Raw genomic sequence first — 20,708 nt, forward strand, 5'->3', positions numbered from 1 at the left:
GAAAAAATGGGTCCACCAGGATAAGAATCCACTCCACAACATAAAGAACAAGACAGCACCACAAGAAACTAGTAGTTCTACAATAGCAAGACCTGAACATCCCAACACAGATGAAGCAGAGAAAATGACCATAAAAATAACTTTATGAGGAATATTGAGGCCCTTAAAGAGGAAATTAAAAAAAATTCACTTAAAGAAGTGGAAGAACAGACAAAAAAAAGTGGAAGACATCAGCAAATCCCTTAAAAACAACAAAAAGAAAAAGCAATCAAACAGGTGAAAGAAAGGGGTCAAACTTGAAAACTAAAATAGAGGCAATAAAGAAAACACAAACAAAGAGAAATTTAAAAATGGAAAAATCTCGTAACCAATCAGGAACTATAGAGGCAAGTATAAACAACAGAACACAAGAGATGAAAGAAAGAATCTCAGGTGTTTTAAAGATACAATAGAGGAAATAGATACATCAGTCAAAGAAAATGTTAAATCCAAAAAATTCTTAAAATCTCCAGAAAATCTGGAACACCATGAAAAGACTGAACCTAAGAATAGTAAGAATTGAAGGAGAAGTCTAGCTCAAAGGCACAGAAAATATACTCAACAAAATCATAAAAGAAAACTTTCCCAACCTAAAAGAAGAATACAAGAAACTTATAGAAGACTAAACAGACGGGACAAAAAAAAAGTTCCCTCATCACAAGATAACCAAAACACTAAACATACAGAATAAAGAAAAAATATTAAGAACTGCGAAGGAAAAAAGCCAAGAAACATATAAAGGCAGACCTATCAGAATTGCACCTGACTTCTCAATAGAAAGAATGAAAACCAGAGGACTCTGGTCAGGAGTTATGTAGACACTAAGAGACTGGATGCCAGTCCAGACTGCTAAATCCAGCAAAACTTTCAAGCAACATAGATGGAGAAAGCAAGATATTCCATGACAAAAACAGATTTAATCAATACCTATCCACAAATCCAGCCCTACAAAAAGTACTAGAAGGAAAATTCCAACTCAAGGTACACCTACAAAACCACAGGAAATAGATTATCACACACCAGAAAATCCCAAAGAAGAGAACCGCACACACAATACCACCACAACTAACAAAAGTAAAAATGACAGGAACTAGCAATCACTGGTCATTAATATCCCTTAATATCAATGGGCTCAATTCACCTATAAAAAGACACAGACTAACAAATTAGATATAAAAACAGAATCCATTGTACTGCATACAAGAATGACATCTTGAAATTTGTAAGCAAATGGACAGAAACAGAAAAAAAAATTCTAATGAGGTAACCCAGACACAGAGAGAAAAATATAATATGTACTCACTCATAACCAGATATTAGACATAAAGCAAAGGATAACCAGCTTATATTCCACAATCCCAGAGAATCTAGACAACAAAAAGGACCCTAAGAGAGACATGGATCTACTAAGGAAGGAGAAAAAGATAGCTCTCCTAAGTAAATTGGGAGGGGGTGAGTATGGGGAGGATAGGAAAGGGAGGGAGAAAGGGGAGTGGGGAAAAATGTATAGCTCAATAAAAAAAAATATAAAATAAAAATAACAATAAAAAAGGAAACTATGGGGGGAAAAGGAAAAAAGAAACAGGACAATAGCCAAAATAAAGCAAACAAACACCATGGGGCTTATTAAAGAGTGTTTAGCTCATGGGAATAGTAAAGCAATCAAAATGGTCTGCAATCCCTATCAATTTGTCTAAGTCTAAAATATCATTAAACATATTTACTAAGACAGTGACAAAGAAATTAAATGTATACCTAAACTTACATTACTAGCTTTTAGTTATCATTCACTGTATCTTCCCATTCTGAAAATGCCCTAAATTAGAATGCACTCAACCACACGAACATCTGAATGACAGGCTGGGGAGGCAGCTTAGTGTAAGCATTTACCTAACAAGTAATGTCCAAGTGTAATCCTGGCCTTGGGGAAGGAAGTCTGAGAAAAGATAAAACATGATTCTTAAAAGTACTGGAAGAAAAGACGAGGTCAGGATGCAGCTTATGAGAGCTAAATAAATATGTGTGCTCTATTCAGAGTGACCTCAAATGAGTCATAACAGACGATTCGGTCACTCAGAGTCTGTCCATCAGAGGTCTGACACTATGGAAGAGGAATGTAAAGATCTCTTGAATCCATGATCTCTGTAGCGAGCTATATAATCTAAACACACAGGGACAATGGAGGTGAGCGGCTGCCAGGCCAGCTCATTGCTGTCCATTCCAGTGACACTATCTTCCTGGCAGTGACAAAGGTCAGGCCAACATTTCTCTGGAAGTTTCCACGCACACATTTTGTTTTTGCATTCAAATAGTAATGAAACAAGCTGGAAACAGTAACTACACCGGCCTTATATTTTTCTCCAGCACTTTCAAAGCTTCAGTGACGAGCACCTGTGAAGACCTATAGTAAACTGAAGAATTTTAGGGAGAACATTTAAGAAATACTCTGTAGACAGTAGAAATACCCCATGACACAATAAAAGCTGGACAAAGAACATCCTGCTTAGTTTCTCTCTTAAATCCATGTTATGTACTGTAGGCAGCAGAAGAAAAGAATCAAACCCTCCAGGTTAAATTGTATCTGAACTGAACTACTCCTTGGGCACACTTGGCTATATCACTTCTGGTCCACAGCATGGGGACAGTGTGTAAGCTTCAGCTTCTGCTTATCGTTTTTAAAAGGTCGCCTGACAGCATTTCACGTCGACATCAATCCAGCCTGTGAGCACAGGCCTTTCTGACTAGTACTTTCTACTCAGCTGCATTTTGTCTCCATACTATCCTTTTCCCCTTGTAGGGTTACTGCTATTTTAAACTAATTTATATACTCATTTGCTATCTATTCCCTTTCCACCATTAGAGAGAATCTTTACGTCACAAAGACAGACAATGAATGGATGATATGAGTCACTAGCCTTGTCTACAGTGCCCAGACACTGAGATGCAGTAAGTGTGAATGAGTAGGTGAATATATAAATGAGCATATCAACCCTTGCACAACCCTCTTCATGATCTTCATTCATAAATGCATTAGTTTTGTGAGTACTTTGTAAGTTAAGGAGATATTTCTGGACACTGGACAGATGGTTTGTCAAAGTAGGAACTGAGAGGTAGGTACTGAGAGGTACCAAGAGATGCACACATTTAACTCACTTAAATACAAAAAGAAGGAAGGGAGGTAGAAAAAGAGGGAGGGAGGGAGGGAGGGAGGGAGGGAGGGAGGGAGGGAGGGAGGAACAAGAGGTAAATGAAAACAGCAACTACTCTAAATACTAGAGATCTTTGCAAAAGCACTGTGAACTGCCCATCCCTTCTCCTTCTAAAAGACTTGTTAAGTAGTCAATTCCACTTTGGAGGGCAGATGGTGGTGGGGCTACAAGCAGTCATTCTTTAAGAATGTGCTCTCAAGTGGTGTGTGAATAGTTTTAAATGCAATTCTAAGGTTTAGTAAATATCGCAACAGATTCTAGCATTTAACCATTTAAAGCTACACTATAAAGAATATTCGATACATACCATAATCCACATAAGAGAATATCTAATCTCAAATATTGACATTTAAAAATTTGTAATTTGGCAAATAAGGAATTAAGAATCAAATCTGTAATTCTGAAATTTTCTATTCAAGACATTCTGAAGGCACTGTAAAATATTGTGTTCAAGAAAAAAATGACATAATGACAAAACAGATGTTATAAAATTTTAACTAAATGAAAAAGACCAACCAGTATTCATAAAGAATTATCTATGAAAAATATTAACAAAATCCCATCCTTAGAAAGAAAGTGCCAAGTGTAGTGGTTTCCATCTACAACCCGAGTATTCAGGAGGGACACAGAAGCACGACTGCCCAAGTTCCAGTCAGTGAGGGCAACAGAACAAGACTGTGCCTCAAAGGAAAAGCAAAGGATCTCAGGTATCTGAAAGTTAGAATAAATCTGACCGGGTAGGAAACTGTCTACTAATGGTTTTATCTACAGATAGGTTTAACATGCCTGAGGAACAGCTTTAGAAAAGCCTACATCCACATCTGCCCTCCATAGGATTTCAATAACCAAATAACAGAAACATCTGCCTCCCAGATACCATCCATGTTCTAAATACTTACATGTAGACCAACCCCTTCAGCCACGCTATGTACCACACACACATAGTACAGTGCTGAAATCTGGACTGCATATGCCCAAGATGGAGTTTCTTTAGGTCTTACTACTTTGGACTGGGTTTGAATGTGTTTAGCATTTGCCTGAGCCATTGCTTCCCACTCCAGGAAGCAAAGGAAGCCCCACTTCTCTATGGAGACCAGACTGGCCTAGAACTCATAAAAGATCTACCAGTCTCTGCCTCCAAGAACTAGGATTAAAAGCATATGCCACCACAGCAGGCACAACCTCTTTTCTATTTGTATGCATATGTGTGGGGTGTGTATGTGTTTGAATGTGTCGGTCTATACATTGACACTGGGTGCTTTCCTTGATCATGTTCCACATTATCAATTGAGGCGGAATCTCAATTAAACCCAGGGCTTGTTGATTTAACGAGTGCAGAAGGCAGTTTCCTCCAGGAACCCTATTTCTGACTCCCATGAGCATGACCACACTGTATACCTGCGGAATGCAGAGACTAACGGCTGCAGAAGTGATGATTGACTGCACGCTCCTAAAGAGACACTTAGAGCATCCCCTCGACGGCTCAAAGGACCCTTCAGAAGAGGGGGCAGAAAACTGTGAGAGCCATAAGACAGGAGGAAGAGTTGCGAAGTACCATGTTCCAGGCAAGACCCAGACAGGGACTGTAATCAAGTGCTCACTGGCGCTGCAGTGCCTGTATTAGATCTGCAAATGAGCTCATCCACAGGCAAGCAAGGGCGTGAACAGAGGCTGAGCTATCGTAACAGACTGAGGGAGGGGAAGCCACTGTTTGCAGTCTGTACCCACTGGTGACTTTCCCAAGTTCCAGTGTGTACTTCGAATTCAGCGGTCACACAGATGGTCCTGGTTAAACTAAATGAGTCACATGACAAAACTAAAGTCATGAACCTGAAAATGGTCTGGTAGAAGGAGAATGTGTTCAACAGGAGGGAGATAAGAGAGAGCGGGGAGAAAGAGTAAGCAAAATGTATCACGTGCGTATGAAACTTTCAAAAAACAAAGCCTTTGCAGTACATCAACCTTTATAGCTATGTGTAGGGAAGATATGCATTTACAAGAGTATGGAGACCAGAAGTCAACATCTCAATCCTGGATGTCATATCTTAGGCACTGTCCATCATGTATTCTCTTTTGATAGAAAAGGCCAGGGTCTTTCACTGGCCTCCAGCTCCCAGGTAGACTATACTGGCAGGGCATTGAGCCTGCCTCCCAGCACTGGGATTACAAGTGCATGTTCCACACCTGGCCTTCTGTGGGGGTTCCAGGGTTGGAACTTTGGTCCTTAAGACTGCAGAACAAGCAATTACTGATGGTCACTTGGAAATGATTCTACTTACTCGCCATCCACGTCCGGTCTTTTACAAACACAGTGAAACTTGCCACCGAAATCTATGTAGAGATCATCCTCCACAATGTGAAAGATCCGCCCAGTGACCAGTTTGTCCTTGGCAGGCCCCATCTCTGTCAGCGGAGAGTGTCTCAGCATGGAAGCAAAGGATTCTACATTTTTTGGAGACTCCTAAATATGAGAAAAAAATATTTATAAACATGAAAGCCATCAAAAAGATAAGAGTTAAGTTTAACAGGGACTTAAGGAGGAAAATTCATAAAACCAATCTGCTGTACACCCACAGTGTGCAGAATGAGTTCAAGACCAAAGTGGAAGCTCACTCCATACTCCTCATTCCTCTTCCTCCCTTTCCTTCTCACAGGCCGCTAGAGGAGGCAGCAGACTGACTCTCTGAGCCTCAGCAAAGGCAAGGACAACAGGCAGAGGACCAAGACAGTGCTATCAGGTCCTGGCTTCTACGCGTGTCCAAGGAGGCCACACTGAACTCACTCCCAGAACCTAGAGCGTGATTTCATCACAAATGTCAGTGCAAACGTTAATCTGTGTCATAGAATAATGCTAAACAAATGGGGTTTATCTTCACCCCCTCTTCTTTCTCTGATAGGATTCATGCTCCAGGAGTCTTCGGCAGCATCTGCTTGAAAGCTGAACACAAGATGCTGTGAGAGTTTTTCTTATTCTTACAATTGTTTCCAGACAAGCTTTGTTAGAGACCTGTAAATACAAACTGGTGTTTTCTAGTCCTTTTTAATTTGAATATGGGATGTATGATAGATGTTGGTGCAAAGTACAATGTTTCTATTTGTGAGAGCAAATTACAAAGAAATATTAATTTGATGTGACTACATTTACCAACCTACACCCTGAATTATGAATGAGTTTTACACACTACTCAAGGATTATCAATCATTTAGTGGTACATACCTTCAATTATACAACTACATTTGTAACAGAACTTTAATATGGTGCTCTGAATTACAACTTAAATGCTGCTCCCATGAGGCCCTGGGTCAACCCACAGATTGAGAACCACTGTCCTAGCAGCTCAAAAGCGCCCAGCCCTGAACAGAGCAGAGTCACAACAAGTATGCCAAGAAGAAACAAGGCAGGCACCACATTCCTTTGCTGGAAGCCACTAAGTCACCTACACAGTCAGCACCAGAGTAGCTGGGAAAACCAGGCAGATATCAATGTAGGGTCTCACTGTGCTTGTAACCAGAAAAGTCCCCATCCACACTGGCCCCTACCTGGTTTCTTCTTTTAACGTTTTTTCAGCTGACTCATTAGAGCCATAGCCATGGAAAACAAGAGGCCCAGAAATGAACTGTGTACTCAGGAGCCACTCCTAACATACAGTCTCCTTCATAACCATGAAGAGATGCGTGGGCTAAGAGCATGAGGCAGCAAGCACTTCCCCTCTGGTTTAGAAAACAGTACGGTGAACTATCTCATAAAGATTCCCTTGGGCTGGCAAGACGGCTCAGGGGGAAGCTGCTGACAAGCCTGACACTGAGTTCAATTCCTGAAACCCACTAGGTTGGAGAATCCAGCAAGGTGCCCTCTGACCTTCGCGGGCAAGCTGTGACATAAGCACACACACAAATAGGTGGGAATAAAATTATTCCCTTGAGAGTTTTAGTAAATCTATTCTAAAATATCTATTTCATTCTACGTTTTTCAACGTCAAAGGGAAACAAAGCATTTCTTTCTCTTCTGTCACCTTTGCCTTTCTCATATTGTACAGTGGGGACAACCATGTCTTCAGTGAGGGAAAGGACTTCACACAAGCACTAAGTTTGTTCTTCACCTGTACAGTCGTCATTACTCACTGGCTTTTGAGAGTCATTTAGATAATCAGACAAAAATTAATAATTAAGATCCTTCCAAGAGAGAAAGCATCAAACACAGATAAATGCACTGGCAAATTTCACCAAACATTTTAGAAAGAAATTATTCAAATTTCCCGCAATTTCTCTCAGAAGTTGGAAAGGAAAGAACTACTTCTCAATTTGTCCTATGAGGGCATCATTACCTTAAGGACAAACCACACAGGACATGAGAGCAAGCAGAGAACTAAAGACCAGATCTTAGTGAATACAGACTCAAGTTTCTATGATAAAATAGCAGTAAACTAAATCCAACAACATATAAAATGAATTATGCCCCACAACCAAGTGTGGTGTAACAGAGTCAACATACAGAGATCAATTAATGTAACCCGTCAAATCAATAGAAGAAAACCACATGGCCATGTCAACAGCTGCAGAAAAAGTCTAGACAAAATCCAATACACAGTCATAAACACTCTCACTACACTAGGAATAAAGGGGAACACTTCAACTTGATAAAGAGTGTCTTCAGACAACCCCTCTAGCTACCGTAATTAATGATTAGAAACATGGAGATCTCTCTACTGAGCTGAGAAGGAAGGCAATGAGTCACTCTCTTGGACCTTTCGGCATGGGATTAGAAGTCCTCACTAATGCAGTAAGGCAAACAAACAAAAAACTAAGCAAAAAGTGTACAAAAGAAGAAACAAACTGTCCTGGAAGGTGATGATCAATCATCTCTATAGAAGGCAGGGCAGTGGTGGCACACGCCTTTAATCTCAGCACCTGGGAAGCAAAGGCAGTTGGATCTCTGCGAGTTTGAGGCCAGCCTGATCTACAAGAGCTAGTTCCAAGACAACCAAGGATACACAGAGAAACTGTCGTGAAAAAAACAAAAACCCTCAGAAGGACAAGGAACGGGAGCTCGGCTATTCACTGGCTTGCTCAGCACACACCCTTCACCCTTCTCGGCACCACATAGAACTGGAGTGCTGACACAAGCTTGTGACCCCAGAGCTCAGGTAGACTCAAGAGAATCCGAGTTTCAAGGCCGTCTTTGCCCACATAAAGTTAAAAGTTAGCTGTTGCTGCTATTTTAATGTAAGCTAATTTAATTCTTGTGTGTGGGGTGTCAGCCTGTGCTACAAGAGATCCCACCAAAAATATCAATAAGCAACCCTGCTCCCCCTGAAAGCAGTGATTACAACAGGTTTACAGGACATCCGGGTCTGTCAGAGGAGCCATCATGCTTGAGGGGCAAATAAAATTACAAAAAGAAGCCAGGCTCACATTCTCTCTCCCCTTCTCATCCCGCCATTTCCACCTTTCCCCCCCTCCCCCACCTTTTTCTCCCATCCTTTCCCTCTGCCCTTCTCTCCCCCCCCCTCGACAGATTTGTCTAACTAAACATTAGGTCATGCAGCTAAGTACATGGACTTTTACTTCCAGTTATTCTACAAAGTGAGGCATTTTCCCAAGCAAGACTGAATGTTTTGGTGTAAGGGCTTATGTAAGTCGGTCTGTACTATACAATTTCTCTAATAACACATACCACATTTAAAATTTATTATTATATTTTATCTTCCTTGCTATACTTCAAGATGAAAGAGTTATCTGTATTGCTCACTACTAAAAAGTTGCATACATATATAATCATGGCTCTTAAAAAGAAAAGTGGTATATTTACTGACTCTCCTAAAAAGAGTCTTCTATAAATCAATTTCTAGTCCATCTCTGACACCATCCCTCTGAACATACCCAACCTCCAATCTTTCACACACTAGCCAAAAAAATCCTTTCCAGGGAAGATTCTCTTTATAGTGGGTAAGAGTTACCTGCAGAGACTCACAACTCCTCAAAGTATTGAGAATAATTAACTGTTGAGTGCTCAACCCCAAACATGACATTTATTATCCCTCAAAGGCTCAGAGACAGAAGGAGAGGAATAAAAGATGTACGAGCTGTGGATGGGGAAGAGTGCTATCAAATGCTCTCTTCTAGGCACGACAGTGTCATGGAACTCATAAACTCACAGCAGCTGTGCTTACCCGTGCAAAACTTACAGGGATTCTGGGATTGAACCCACATCACCAAGCTTACATGCAAGTGTCTCTGTGTGTCATGCTTTCCAGACCCACACCTTAAATTTAAATTAATTTACTAGACAAATCTTAAGTGCTCAATTTTCTATATGGACAGCCTGTTATGAAACATTTCGAAGTTCAAAGTCTCTTCTGAGATTCATGCACTCTCTTAACTATAAACCCCTGCAAAATCAAAACGCAGATCACAAACTTCTAACACACAATGGCACGAGAGATACATCACTGTTCCAAATGGAGAAAAGGGAGCACAGTGAGGAGATACTGGACCAAAGCAAGACTGAAAACCATCTGGGCAAACTCAAAACTATGCATCTCCATGTCAAAACACTCTTCATATCTTCAACTAATTTCATATTTGTTGAGTGCAACACACTTCTCTCTTGAGCTGCATCCACTCCTGCTAGCAGCTTTCCTTGGCAGGGACGCCACGACTCTGGCATCTCAAGTATCTTGGGGTCTTCAAGGCGATCCAGGTTCCACCTTCGCAGTTTTACACAATGGCTTCTCTTGGTCTCCGTGCAAGGACACCCCTACCACACACCTGACTTCAGCATCTTTCCATTACCCCTTTCTTGTATCCTCGACTCCAAAGCCAGAATCATAAGGCTGAAGTTGCCAAGCTCTGCTGCTTCCTGGGCTGGAACATGGCCCCCTCGTTCAATTGCATCTTCATTAGCTTTCTGTTTTCCATAGCTTCCTGCACTGCTTAAGTTTGCCTGTCCTAGAACTCACTCTGCACACCAGACTGGCCTTGAATTTAAATACCCTCCAGCCTCCACCTCTAGAGTGCTGGGATTAAAGTGTACTCAACCACACAGGGCTCTGAGCTTCCTTTAATCTTTTTTCAAAATTTGGAAGCTTAGCTGTATGGGATCTTGTCCTGAGGTTGTCACTCCCTTTATTCCATTTCTTAATCTGTTTATCTCCTTCAACACCAATTTATCTCCAATCCACTTCCTAGTGCTCCTTTCCTCTTCAAATTGTACATTTTGTAATTTTCCTTGCTCAGTTTGCTCCTTTTTTATTTATTATAAATCTGTATAAAAGTAATAACCACACAACAGAGTCAATACTGGGCTTTTTTGAGATTTCCTCCGCCAATGGAATTAATCCAAATCTCTTCACTTTAGCCTCAGGTAGATGCTTTGGACAAGAGCAAAATTCAGCCACAATCTTCACCAAAATATCCCAAGAATAATCTCTAGGCAACATACTAAACTTCTCCTCTGAAACCTCTTGAGCCAGGTCCCACAGTTCAAATGACACTCAGCAACACTGTCTTTCATACTCCTACTAGCATGGCCCATTAAGCCCCAATTAAATTGTTCAATTACTTTTATAACTCAAACTCCCAAAGTCCATATTCCTCAAAACAAAACACATGGTATTGTCAGGCCTATCACAAGAATACCTGACACCCCACTCCTGGTACCAGCTTCTGTCTTAGGATTTCTATTGCTGTGAAGAAACACCATAACCATGGCAACTCTTCTAAAGGAAAACATTTAATTGGGATTAGCTTACAGTTTCAAAGACATAATCCACTATCTTAATAGAGCCATGCAGGCAGACATGGTGCTGGAGAAAGAGCTCAGAGTTCTACATCTTGCCCTGCAGGCAGCAGAAGCAATGGTGTCCCACACTGGGCATAGCTTAAACACAAGATCTCAAAGTCCACCTCCACAGTGACACACTTCCTCCGTAAGGCCACACCTACCAACAAGGCCATATCTCCTAAGAGTGCCACTCCCTATGGGCCAAGCATTCAAACATACAAGTCTATGGGGACATACCTACTCAAACCACCACAGATTCTAAATACAGTATGTCAATATAAGTGACTAGCAGTGGTTTTTAACAGCCTGCTTGTTTGGCTGAATGAAGCATACTAAATAAAGACAGACTATACTAAATAGAGTTGAAATACCCTCCTAGTCCAGGGAAACATCCTAAAGGCCTGGAGAGAATGGAGGCTGGAGTGGATTGACTATTTAAGAGCTGATTGCCCACCCTTCACAGTGGCTCCCTGAACTCAATGGAGTCAGGGTGTGCCAGGACCGCAGACTGGGTCAGCATGGTCTCTGGGCTCAGTGGCTATCAAGCTCTCTGGTTGACTGATTATACTGCTCCTGAATTTCACACAATGAAATCTTGGCTTGAATCACACATGAGCATCATGAGCCAGCCACCAAACTTGAACTAATTTCCAGCCTGCCTGTCTCTTAAATAGAGAAGTTCATTCCAAGCCCCTGCTGCCTGAATATGGATGTTGTCTAAAAGGAGGAAAGAGGAGGGAACAAGAGAGGGAAATGGAGTGGGAAAAACGAAAGATAAAAATTACGTTTCCTCTCATATGTGGAATGTACGTGTACGTGTGCGTGTGATATGAGAGCAGAAGGGAGGTGAAGGGACCAGTGGGAAGGACTTGGAGACGGCTGGGAGGGTGGGGAACAAGCAGGAGCAAAGGAAGAGGCCTCTGTGTATGGAAGTGCCATGGTGAAACCGTTACTGTGTCTGTAACTAAAAAAATTAATAAAAAAACAAATGTATACTATCAACCCTTTTCTTCACTTTCCCAAAGGGAGCCATGACTATTTGATCAGGGTGATTGTCCATCAAGTGACGGAAAATAGATTTTCAGAGATGACAAACTGCACCAGTCAGAATGGAACTTGTTGGAGATCACAGGCTCAAGGTGTTTTAGCTCAGTTCTCGCTCATGTACATACTCTGTAGCTATCTTCTCATTCCATAATGTATAACTGGAATACATACACTGGGTAACTGGCAAAGTCTCCGCACTAGTTCCGATTTGTGGACACAGGTCTATGATGATAGGGAAAGCCAGCAGAAGACACTACAACGCTGGTTCTCAACCTGTGGATTGAAACCCATTTGGCAAACCTTTATCTCCAAAAATAGAAGACAAGGCATAGGAGAGATATAAACAGACCTTCCTGAATGGGAAGAGCATCAATGTCAGTCAGCCAGTGTTAGACCTTTATCCTCTCCTATCTTCACCATCCATTCATACCCTGATGGCAACAGGCTCTTCCTGAGTTCTGGCTATGATGAACAGAGCAACAGTGAGCATGGGCAAGTGCTCTAATAAGATGTGCAGCCCTCTGGGCATATGCCCAAGAGGCACAGCTGCATCTTGTCGTAAACCTACCTGTTTTCAGCTTTTTGAGAACCCTCCACACTAATGTCCATAATGGCTGCCCTAGTATTTCCTTTTCTCCAATTTTGTCAGTATATGCTGCCATTTGTTTATTATTATTATTATTATTATTATTATTATTATTATTATTATTATTATTAATCTTGGCCATTAGGAAGTGCCTGTCTCATACATTTCGGGAGCTAGATTTGATCTTCAGAAGCAACAGAGTCAGGTACAACAGAAGTCATGTACAATGGTATGCTTGTGATTCCGAGCCAGGCAGAGACCTCGAATATTCAGACACACACACACACACACACACACACACACACACTAGCAATTTCTGAAAAGAAAGAATCCTTACTGAGCTTAGTTAAAGGATCAAAGAGCAGAGTGATGGCTCTAGTGAGGATCTTCTCCAACCATACCTTAGGGTGGCTTATGGCTGTATGATAGGAGCACAGAGGAAAAGAGGAAAACTGAATGTCAAGATGGAGTCAGTATCAATGGGCTGATAAAAAGACATGAGCTAAAAGAATGGATACAACAACAGAGGCTGACCTTCTGCTAAAAACAAGAAACACACCTCAACTTCACAGACAGATATTACCTCAGGGCAAAAGGTTGGGAAAATACTTCCCAATCAAATGGACCTAAGAAGCAAGCTAGTGTAGCTATGTAGCTATCCTAATATCTAACAAAATAGGCTTCAAACAGAAATTAATCTAAAGAAATGGAGAGGTACATTTCATATTCATCACAGGAAAAATTCATCAAGATGAAGTTTCAATTCTCAACAGTTATGTCCCAAATACCAGAACAACCACAAATGTAAAAGAAACATTACTGAGGTTTAAATGGCACATCATCTCCACACACTAATAGTAGGAGACTTCAACACCCCATTCTCACCAATGGACAGGTCTGACAGACAGAAAATTAACAGAGAAATAAGGGAAATAACAGATGTTATGACTCAAAAGAACTTAACAAACATCTATAGAACATTCCATCCAAACACAAAAGAATATACCTTCTTCTCAGCACCTCATGGAACCTTCTCTAAAATCAACCACATATTTGGTCATAAAGCAAATCTCAACAGATACAAAGAAATTTCAATAAGCACCTGTATCTTATCAGATCACCATGCCTTAAAGTTAGAATTCAACAACAACACTAATTGCAGAAAGCCTACAAACTCATGGAAATGAATAATTCTCAGGTGAATCACCCCTGAGTCAAGGAAGAAATAGAGAAAGAAATTAAAGACTTTTTACAATTCAATGAGAATGAACCCAAACTTATGGGACACTATGAAAGCAGTGCTAGGAGGAAAGTTCATAGCACTGAGGCCAACAAAAAGAATTTGGAGAAATCTCACACTAGCAACTTAACAGCACACCTGAAAGCCCTAGAACTGAAAGAAGCAAACTCACCCAGGAGGAGTAGACAACAAGAATATTCAAATTGAGGGTAGAAATCAATAAAAATAGAAACAAAAAGAATGATACCAAAAAAATTAATGAAACAAAGATTTGGTTCTTTGAGAAAAATCAACACAACAGACAAACCTTTATCCAAACTAAGCAAATGGCAGAAAGAGAATATCCAAATTAACAAAATCAGAAATGAAAAGGGGAACACAACAACAGACACTGAGGAAATCCAGAGAATCATTAGGTCATACTACAAAAACCTGTATTCCAGAAAAATTAGAAAATTTAAAAGAAAAGGGCAATGTTTGAATAGGTACCACATACCAAAATTAAATCAAGATGAGGTAAACAACTTAAATAGACCTATAACCCCTAAGGAAACAAAAGCACTCATTAAAAGTCTCTTAAACAAAAAAAAGCCCAGGTCCAGATGGCTTCTGTGCAGAATTCTACCAGAATTTCAAAGAAAAGCTACTCCTCAAATTGTTCCAAACAATAGAATCAAAAGGAACATTGTTAAACTCCTTTTATGATATTACGGTTACCCTGATACCCAAACCACACAAAGACACAACAAAGAACAAGAACAGAGATAAACCTTTCTCGTGTTGATGCAAAAATTCTCAATAAAATACAAATACTGGCAAACCGAATCCAAGAACACATTAAAAAAAAAAAAGGATCATCCACCATGATCAAGTAGGCTTCATCCCAGAGATGCAGGAATGATTCAACATAAACATACAAAAATCCATCAATGTAACTGACCATATACACAAACTGAAAGGAAAAAAAATGCGTGATCATCTGATTAGATACAACAAAAGCTCCACAAAAATCACAAAATCCAACACCCCTTCACGATAAAGGTCTTTGAGAGAGCAGGGATACAAGGAACATACCTAAACATAATAAAGGCAATATACAGCAACCCAATAGCCAACATCAAATTAAATGGAGAGAAACTCAAAGCGATTCCACTAAAATCAGGAATAAGTCAAGGATGTCCACTCTCTCCATATCTATTAAATATAGTACTCAAAATTCTAGTCAAAGCAATAAGACAGCAAAAGGAGATCAACGGGATACAAATAGGAAAGGAAGAAGTCAAACTTTTGCTATTTGCTTATGATATGAGAGTATACATAAGTGACCCAAGAATTCTACCAAGGAATTCCTACAGCTGATAAATACCTTCAGTAATGTAGCAGGATACAAGATTAACTCAAAAAAAAAAATGGTAGCCCTCTCCTATATACAAATGATAAACAGGCCAAGAGAAAAATCAGAGAAACATCACCCTTTACAATAGCCACAAATAACATAAAATATCTTGGGGTAACTCTAATCAAACAAGTGAAAGACTTGTATGAAAAGAACTTTAAGTCTTTGGAGAAAGAAACTGAATATATCAGAAAATGGAAAGATCTCCTGTGCTCTTGGATAGGTAGGATCAACATAATAAAAATGGCTATCCTACCAAAGGCAATCTACAGAGTCAATGCAAACCTCATCAAAATCCCAACACAATTATTCACAGACTTCAAAAGAGCAATACTCAACTTCATATGGAAAAATAAAAATCTCAGGATATAAAACAATCCTGTAGAATAAAGGAACTTCTGGATGCATCATCACCCTTGACTTCAAGCTCTACTATTGAGTCATAAAAACAGCTTGGTATTTGAACAAAAACAGACAAGTGGACCAATGGAATCAAATTGAAGACCCTGATATTAAGCCACACACCCATGAACACCTGATTTTTGACAAAGAAGCTAAAACTGTACAATGGAAAAAAGAAAGCATCTCCAACAAATAGTGCTGGAATAACTGGATGTCAACATGTAGAAGAATGTAAATAGATCCTTATCTGTTGTCATGCAAGAAACTCAAGTCCAAGAGGATCAAAGTCCTCAATATAAATCCAGGTACACTGAACCTGACTGAAGAGAAAGTAGGAGGTAACTTTGAATGCATTGGCATAAGAGACCACTTCCTAAATATAACTTCAGCAGCACAGACACTGAAAGCAACAATAATAAATGGGACCTCCTAAAACTGAAAAGCCTCTGTAAGCAAAGGACAGAGTCAATAAGACAAAAAGGCAGCTGACAGAAAGGGAAAAGATCTTCACCAATCCCACATCTGACAGAGGACTGATCTCCAAAATATATAAAGAACTCAAGAAATTAGACATCAAAATACCAAATAATTCAATTTAAAAAATGGGGTGCAGATCTAAAGAAAGAATTCTCAACAGAAGAATTTCAAATGGCCAAAAGACATTTAAATACAGGTGTCAGTAAAGATCTACACGTAGAGAAACGAAGACTGAACATGAAAGTAAGAAAAGGGTCTAAATGGGTCAGGTTATATGATCACCCTTCACGTACAGCATGTGCCAACTATAAATCTTCTTTCCTTCTGGAATGATGTGACTACTGCTTTCAAGCATATTTTAAGTGTTAATAAAGGCCACTCTCTTGAGAAGTCTATCTACTTCAATTTACCATCTCATTGTCTTTATTAACTGACAATTTTCTCTAAGATGGAAGTGAATGTTTCAGAAGATTTTATTACTAAATCTTAGTAACTCTTCCAGAACTCTACAATGTAAAGGAAAAGGGGTAGCATTATGGCTAAAATAAGAAACATTTTTCAACATTCCTTTACAATGTTAATAATTTTTAAAGTGGAATGACTTCTTTTTGTCAACATAAAACTGGGAAGATTAAAAAAAAAAACCTGGGAGGGTAAGAATGAAGGGTTAAATAAAAGCACATAATCTTGTTATTATATTTATATAGTGGAGATCATTTTCCCCGTTCTATTGAAGCTGACACACTACCTTCTGTGCTGAGGCACCCACCCTTTATAGTGAAACAAATCTCTGGTATTCCAAAAAGAGCTCAACGACAGTCTGAGTGTTCCATCATGGACTGCAGAGACTGCTTAGTGGTTAAGAGCACTTGTTGCTCTTGTGGTGGACCCAGGTTCCAGTCCCAGCATCCACACAGTACACATAGAAACATGCAGGCAAAACGCTTGTGTACACTTAATAAACAAACAAACAGTGTTCTGGAAAATTCAAGGGTTTTTTTTTTTTTACTTTGTTTTATTTTGTTTATTTGGTTTGGTTTTTTTGGAGACTGGATCTCTCTACAGAGCCCTGAATATCCTGGAACTTACTATGTAGACTGGCCTTGAACTCACAGAGATCCACCTGTCTCTGCCTTCCAAGTGCCAAGATTAAAGGCATGGACTACCATGTCTGGCTAAGATTTTTAAATTAAAAAAAAAGAATGAATGAAATTTTAACAAAAAATTGAAACATTTTAAAACTATTTATATAAAGTCTAAATGAAGATATTGTGAAAATAAATAAATAAATAAATAAATAAATAAATAAATAAAACTACAAAGTGTTCTATAATGTCAGTATTCTCTGTAATCTAAAGCACAAGGATGTTTAACTGTGCAGGCCCTAAACTCCCTGAAAACCACTTTTTCAATGTACTGAAGGGACAGGACACCCTCTACTGTAAGGAAGCAGTAGTAATAGCTTGAACACAGAAAAACCCATTCTTTGCTCAATACTGCCATCTGTGGGCAGCTAGCATGAGTTATGAACTACAACAGTTCATATTGTCATAGTGTTCAGATTCACACTGTCTAAATGAAATAAGAGTGATTAAGAATTTAAGATTTAGGAGTGAAAAGGCTGGGATGTCACTCAAAGATACAGCAATGGTCTATCATGTGCCAGGTTCTGGCTTTGATGCTCTACCCCATAAAGGAAAAAAAGAAATAGAAAAATATATTTATAATAATCTTTATCAAACATTAGCCAGTAGTCCTTTTATGTACCAGAATAAGCTGTGTTGATCACAATAATAAAAAATATTTGGTCCATATACTCAAAATAAGCAAAACAACTAACAAGTTGAAAAATACGCCAGCATCAAAGCTGGTATTTTACCAAAGGAAAGGAGATGTGGCCACGCGAGCTCACAAGTAGTCATAGAACACACAGGACCTTTAAATAAATAGTAACTTCCATGAAAAATCAGAACAAAGAATTATGTGGATCAATTTCTAACATACTTGAAAATGCCAAAATGAAACCCATTATTTTAAAAGATTAATATATGCTACAAAGAAAGTCGGTGGACACCACCTGAAATTTCATCACTATATATACATAGTTTAAAATCCATAAGCAGGCTTATGAGCTGTTGCTTTTGCATTTATAACTACTCAACCATCAAACTAAGTTTTACAATTTAAACCAACATACATTCCTGCTTAACATGTAAGGCATTATGCAGTGGATGTAAAATACGAGACCGAACCCTGCTCTCCAAGAGTTACAATTACAGTGGAAGACAACAGGCTCAGAAATGACCTCAGTGAAACTCCAGAGCTGCCAGCATCCTATAAAGACAATGTGAAGCCAAGCACGGGACTTTGGAAGGTATTTCGTAGGAATGGTAGGATCACCAAAGCTAGACAAAGAATGAGTTCACAATGCATCTGCACATGGAAAGGCATCTCGGCAGGGAGAGCAACTTGTTTAGGAAACAACAATGTTTATCTTTAAACAAAATCAAGCATAAACCATCTAACCAATGAAATCTTACATAAAACCCCAATATATGTGCTCTAAATGTAATTTATGTGACTACAAGTATATCTTATGAGCTGATTTATCAAATAAAAAATACAAACATGAGCAATTTTAACTTAAAATCGAGGACCAGGGGCAATCCCAGCTCCCAAATTCTGAAGTCTGGTTCGGTAACCCAACATCAAGAACATCCACTGGTGGGCTGGGGACAGAGCTAGCTACAGGGCACTTGCATAGACACATATGAGGCCCGTAGTTCATTTCAAGCAATGCAAAGTAATAAAAGCAAATGCACACATAATAAAAACCCCATGGTGATGAGGTGGTACGGTGATGTGGGAGTGTCATCTATCTGTTGCTTTCATTGGTTAATAAAGAAACTGCTTGGCCTTTGATAGGCCAGCCCTTAGGTGAGTGGAGTAGACAGAATAGAATTCTGGGAGAAAGAAACCCAAGTCAGGCAGTCACCATAGCTCTCCTTTCCGAGACGGATGCAGGTTAAGAATATTCCCGGTAAGACACCACTTCGTGGTACTACACTCATTAGAAATGGGTTAATCAAGATGTGAGAGTTAGCTAGTAAGAGGCTAGAGCTATGGGCCAAGCAGTGTTTAAAAGAATACAATTTGTGTGTTATTATTTCCGGGGCTAAGCTAGCTGTGTGGTATCTGGGCGAAACATAGCCCGCTGCTCCTTACTACAGTATGGAAACAAGTGTCCCAACACTGTGCACAGGAGTTAGGGGTAAGCTTCCTCCCAAGGGCATCTTCCAGGTTTGCTTTCCTACGTACCTATGCACACTGCTGTCATATCTTTATTAGGGGGAACAGCAACAACCTGAATAAATTACATTCTGGCCATAATATAAAAAAACCAGCAGAACTGTTAATACAGTGTATACACTGATCATTTGAAGCAATGTGGAAAATACTCAAAATTATACTTAGGTGAAAATACCAATTTTCAGTACTAGCAAATAAACTATACTATGCTTATTGGCAGGGACTAGTTTGTTTTTAATAAATTTATTTATTTATTTATTTTACATCCCTGCTACAGTTACACCTCCCTCCTCTCATCCAGTCTCCCCCCTATTCCTCCTCTGTCCTTTCCCCACCCTCCAACCAATCAACTCCTCCTCTGTTTCTGTTTAGGAAAGCACAGGTCTCACATGAGCATCAACAAAACATGGCATATCAACTTGCAGTAAGACTAAGCACCTCCCCATGTATTAAGCCTGGGTAAGACAACCCAGTATCAAGAGTGGGGTCCCAAAAGCCTTGAGTCAGAGACAGCCCCTGTTCCCACTGTTAGGAGTCCCACAAGAGGACCAAGCAATACAACTGTCACATATATGCAGAGGGCCCAGATCCATCCGATGCAGGCTCCCTGGTTGTTGGTTCAGTCTCTGTGAGGCCCGATGAACCCAGGTTAGTTGATTCTGTGAATTTTCTTGTGGCATCCTTGACCCCTCTGGCTCCTACAATCCTTTCTTCCCCCTGAGCTCTGCCTAGTGTTTGTGGGTCTGCATTTGTTTCCATCAGTTGCTAGATGTCTCTCTGATGACAACTGGGCTAGGCACCAATCTGGCCACAGGAGATGGCCAGTTCAATATGGCTGCTGTTGGGAATCTTAGCTAGGTTTTCCTTGTAGATTTCTGAGAGATTCCCTTGTGCCAGGTTTTTACCTGACCCCGAAATGGCTCCCCTTTCCAGTAATCTCTTCTAGTACTCTCCCCCAATCACCCCCTAACCTGATCACCCATGTTCCTATCCTCACCTGCCCTCAGTCTACTCAGGAAATCTCTTCTGTTTTCCCTTCCCAGGGAGATCCAAGAGTACCCCTAGTACCCCTCCTTGCTACCTAGTCTCTCTGGGTCCATGGACTATAGCATAGCTATCCTTTATTTTACACCTAATATCGACTTATGAGTGAGTACATACCATGTTTGTCTTTCTCAATCTTGGTTATCTCAATAAGGAAGATTTTTTTTTTCTATTTC

General features: G+C 39.9%; 1 protein-coding gene and 1 long non-coding RNA gene across 3 annotated transcripts in view; one reads left to right on the forward strand and one right to left on the reverse strand.

Annotated features, from left to right (window-relative positions):
• LOC126513379 (uncharacterized) overlaps window positions 1-20,708 on the forward strand; it is a 1,096,546-nt gene that overhangs the window by 248,379 nt on the left and 827,459 nt on the right. The window lies entirely within an intron of this gene.
• Mrps28 (mitochondrial ribosomal protein S28) overlaps window positions 1-20,708 on the reverse strand; it is a 130,690-nt gene that overhangs the window by 98,278 nt on the left and 11,704 nt on the right. The window contains exon 2 of the mRNA XM_050161729.1: window positions 5,528-5,709. Coding sequence (XP_050017686.1) covers window positions 5,528-5,709 — 182 coding nt within the window. The remainder of the gene's footprint in view (window positions 1-5,527; window positions 5,710-20,708) is intronic.

Source organism: Alexandromys fortis, unplaced genomic scaffold (assembly GCF_014885135.2).
Source record: "Alexandromys fortis isolate MF-2015 unplaced genomic scaffold, M_Fortis_MF-2015_v1.1 scaffold_74, whole genome shotgun sequence".
Taxonomy (NCBI): domain Eukaryota; kingdom Metazoa; phylum Chordata; class Mammalia; order Rodentia; family Cricetidae; genus Alexandromys; species Alexandromys fortis.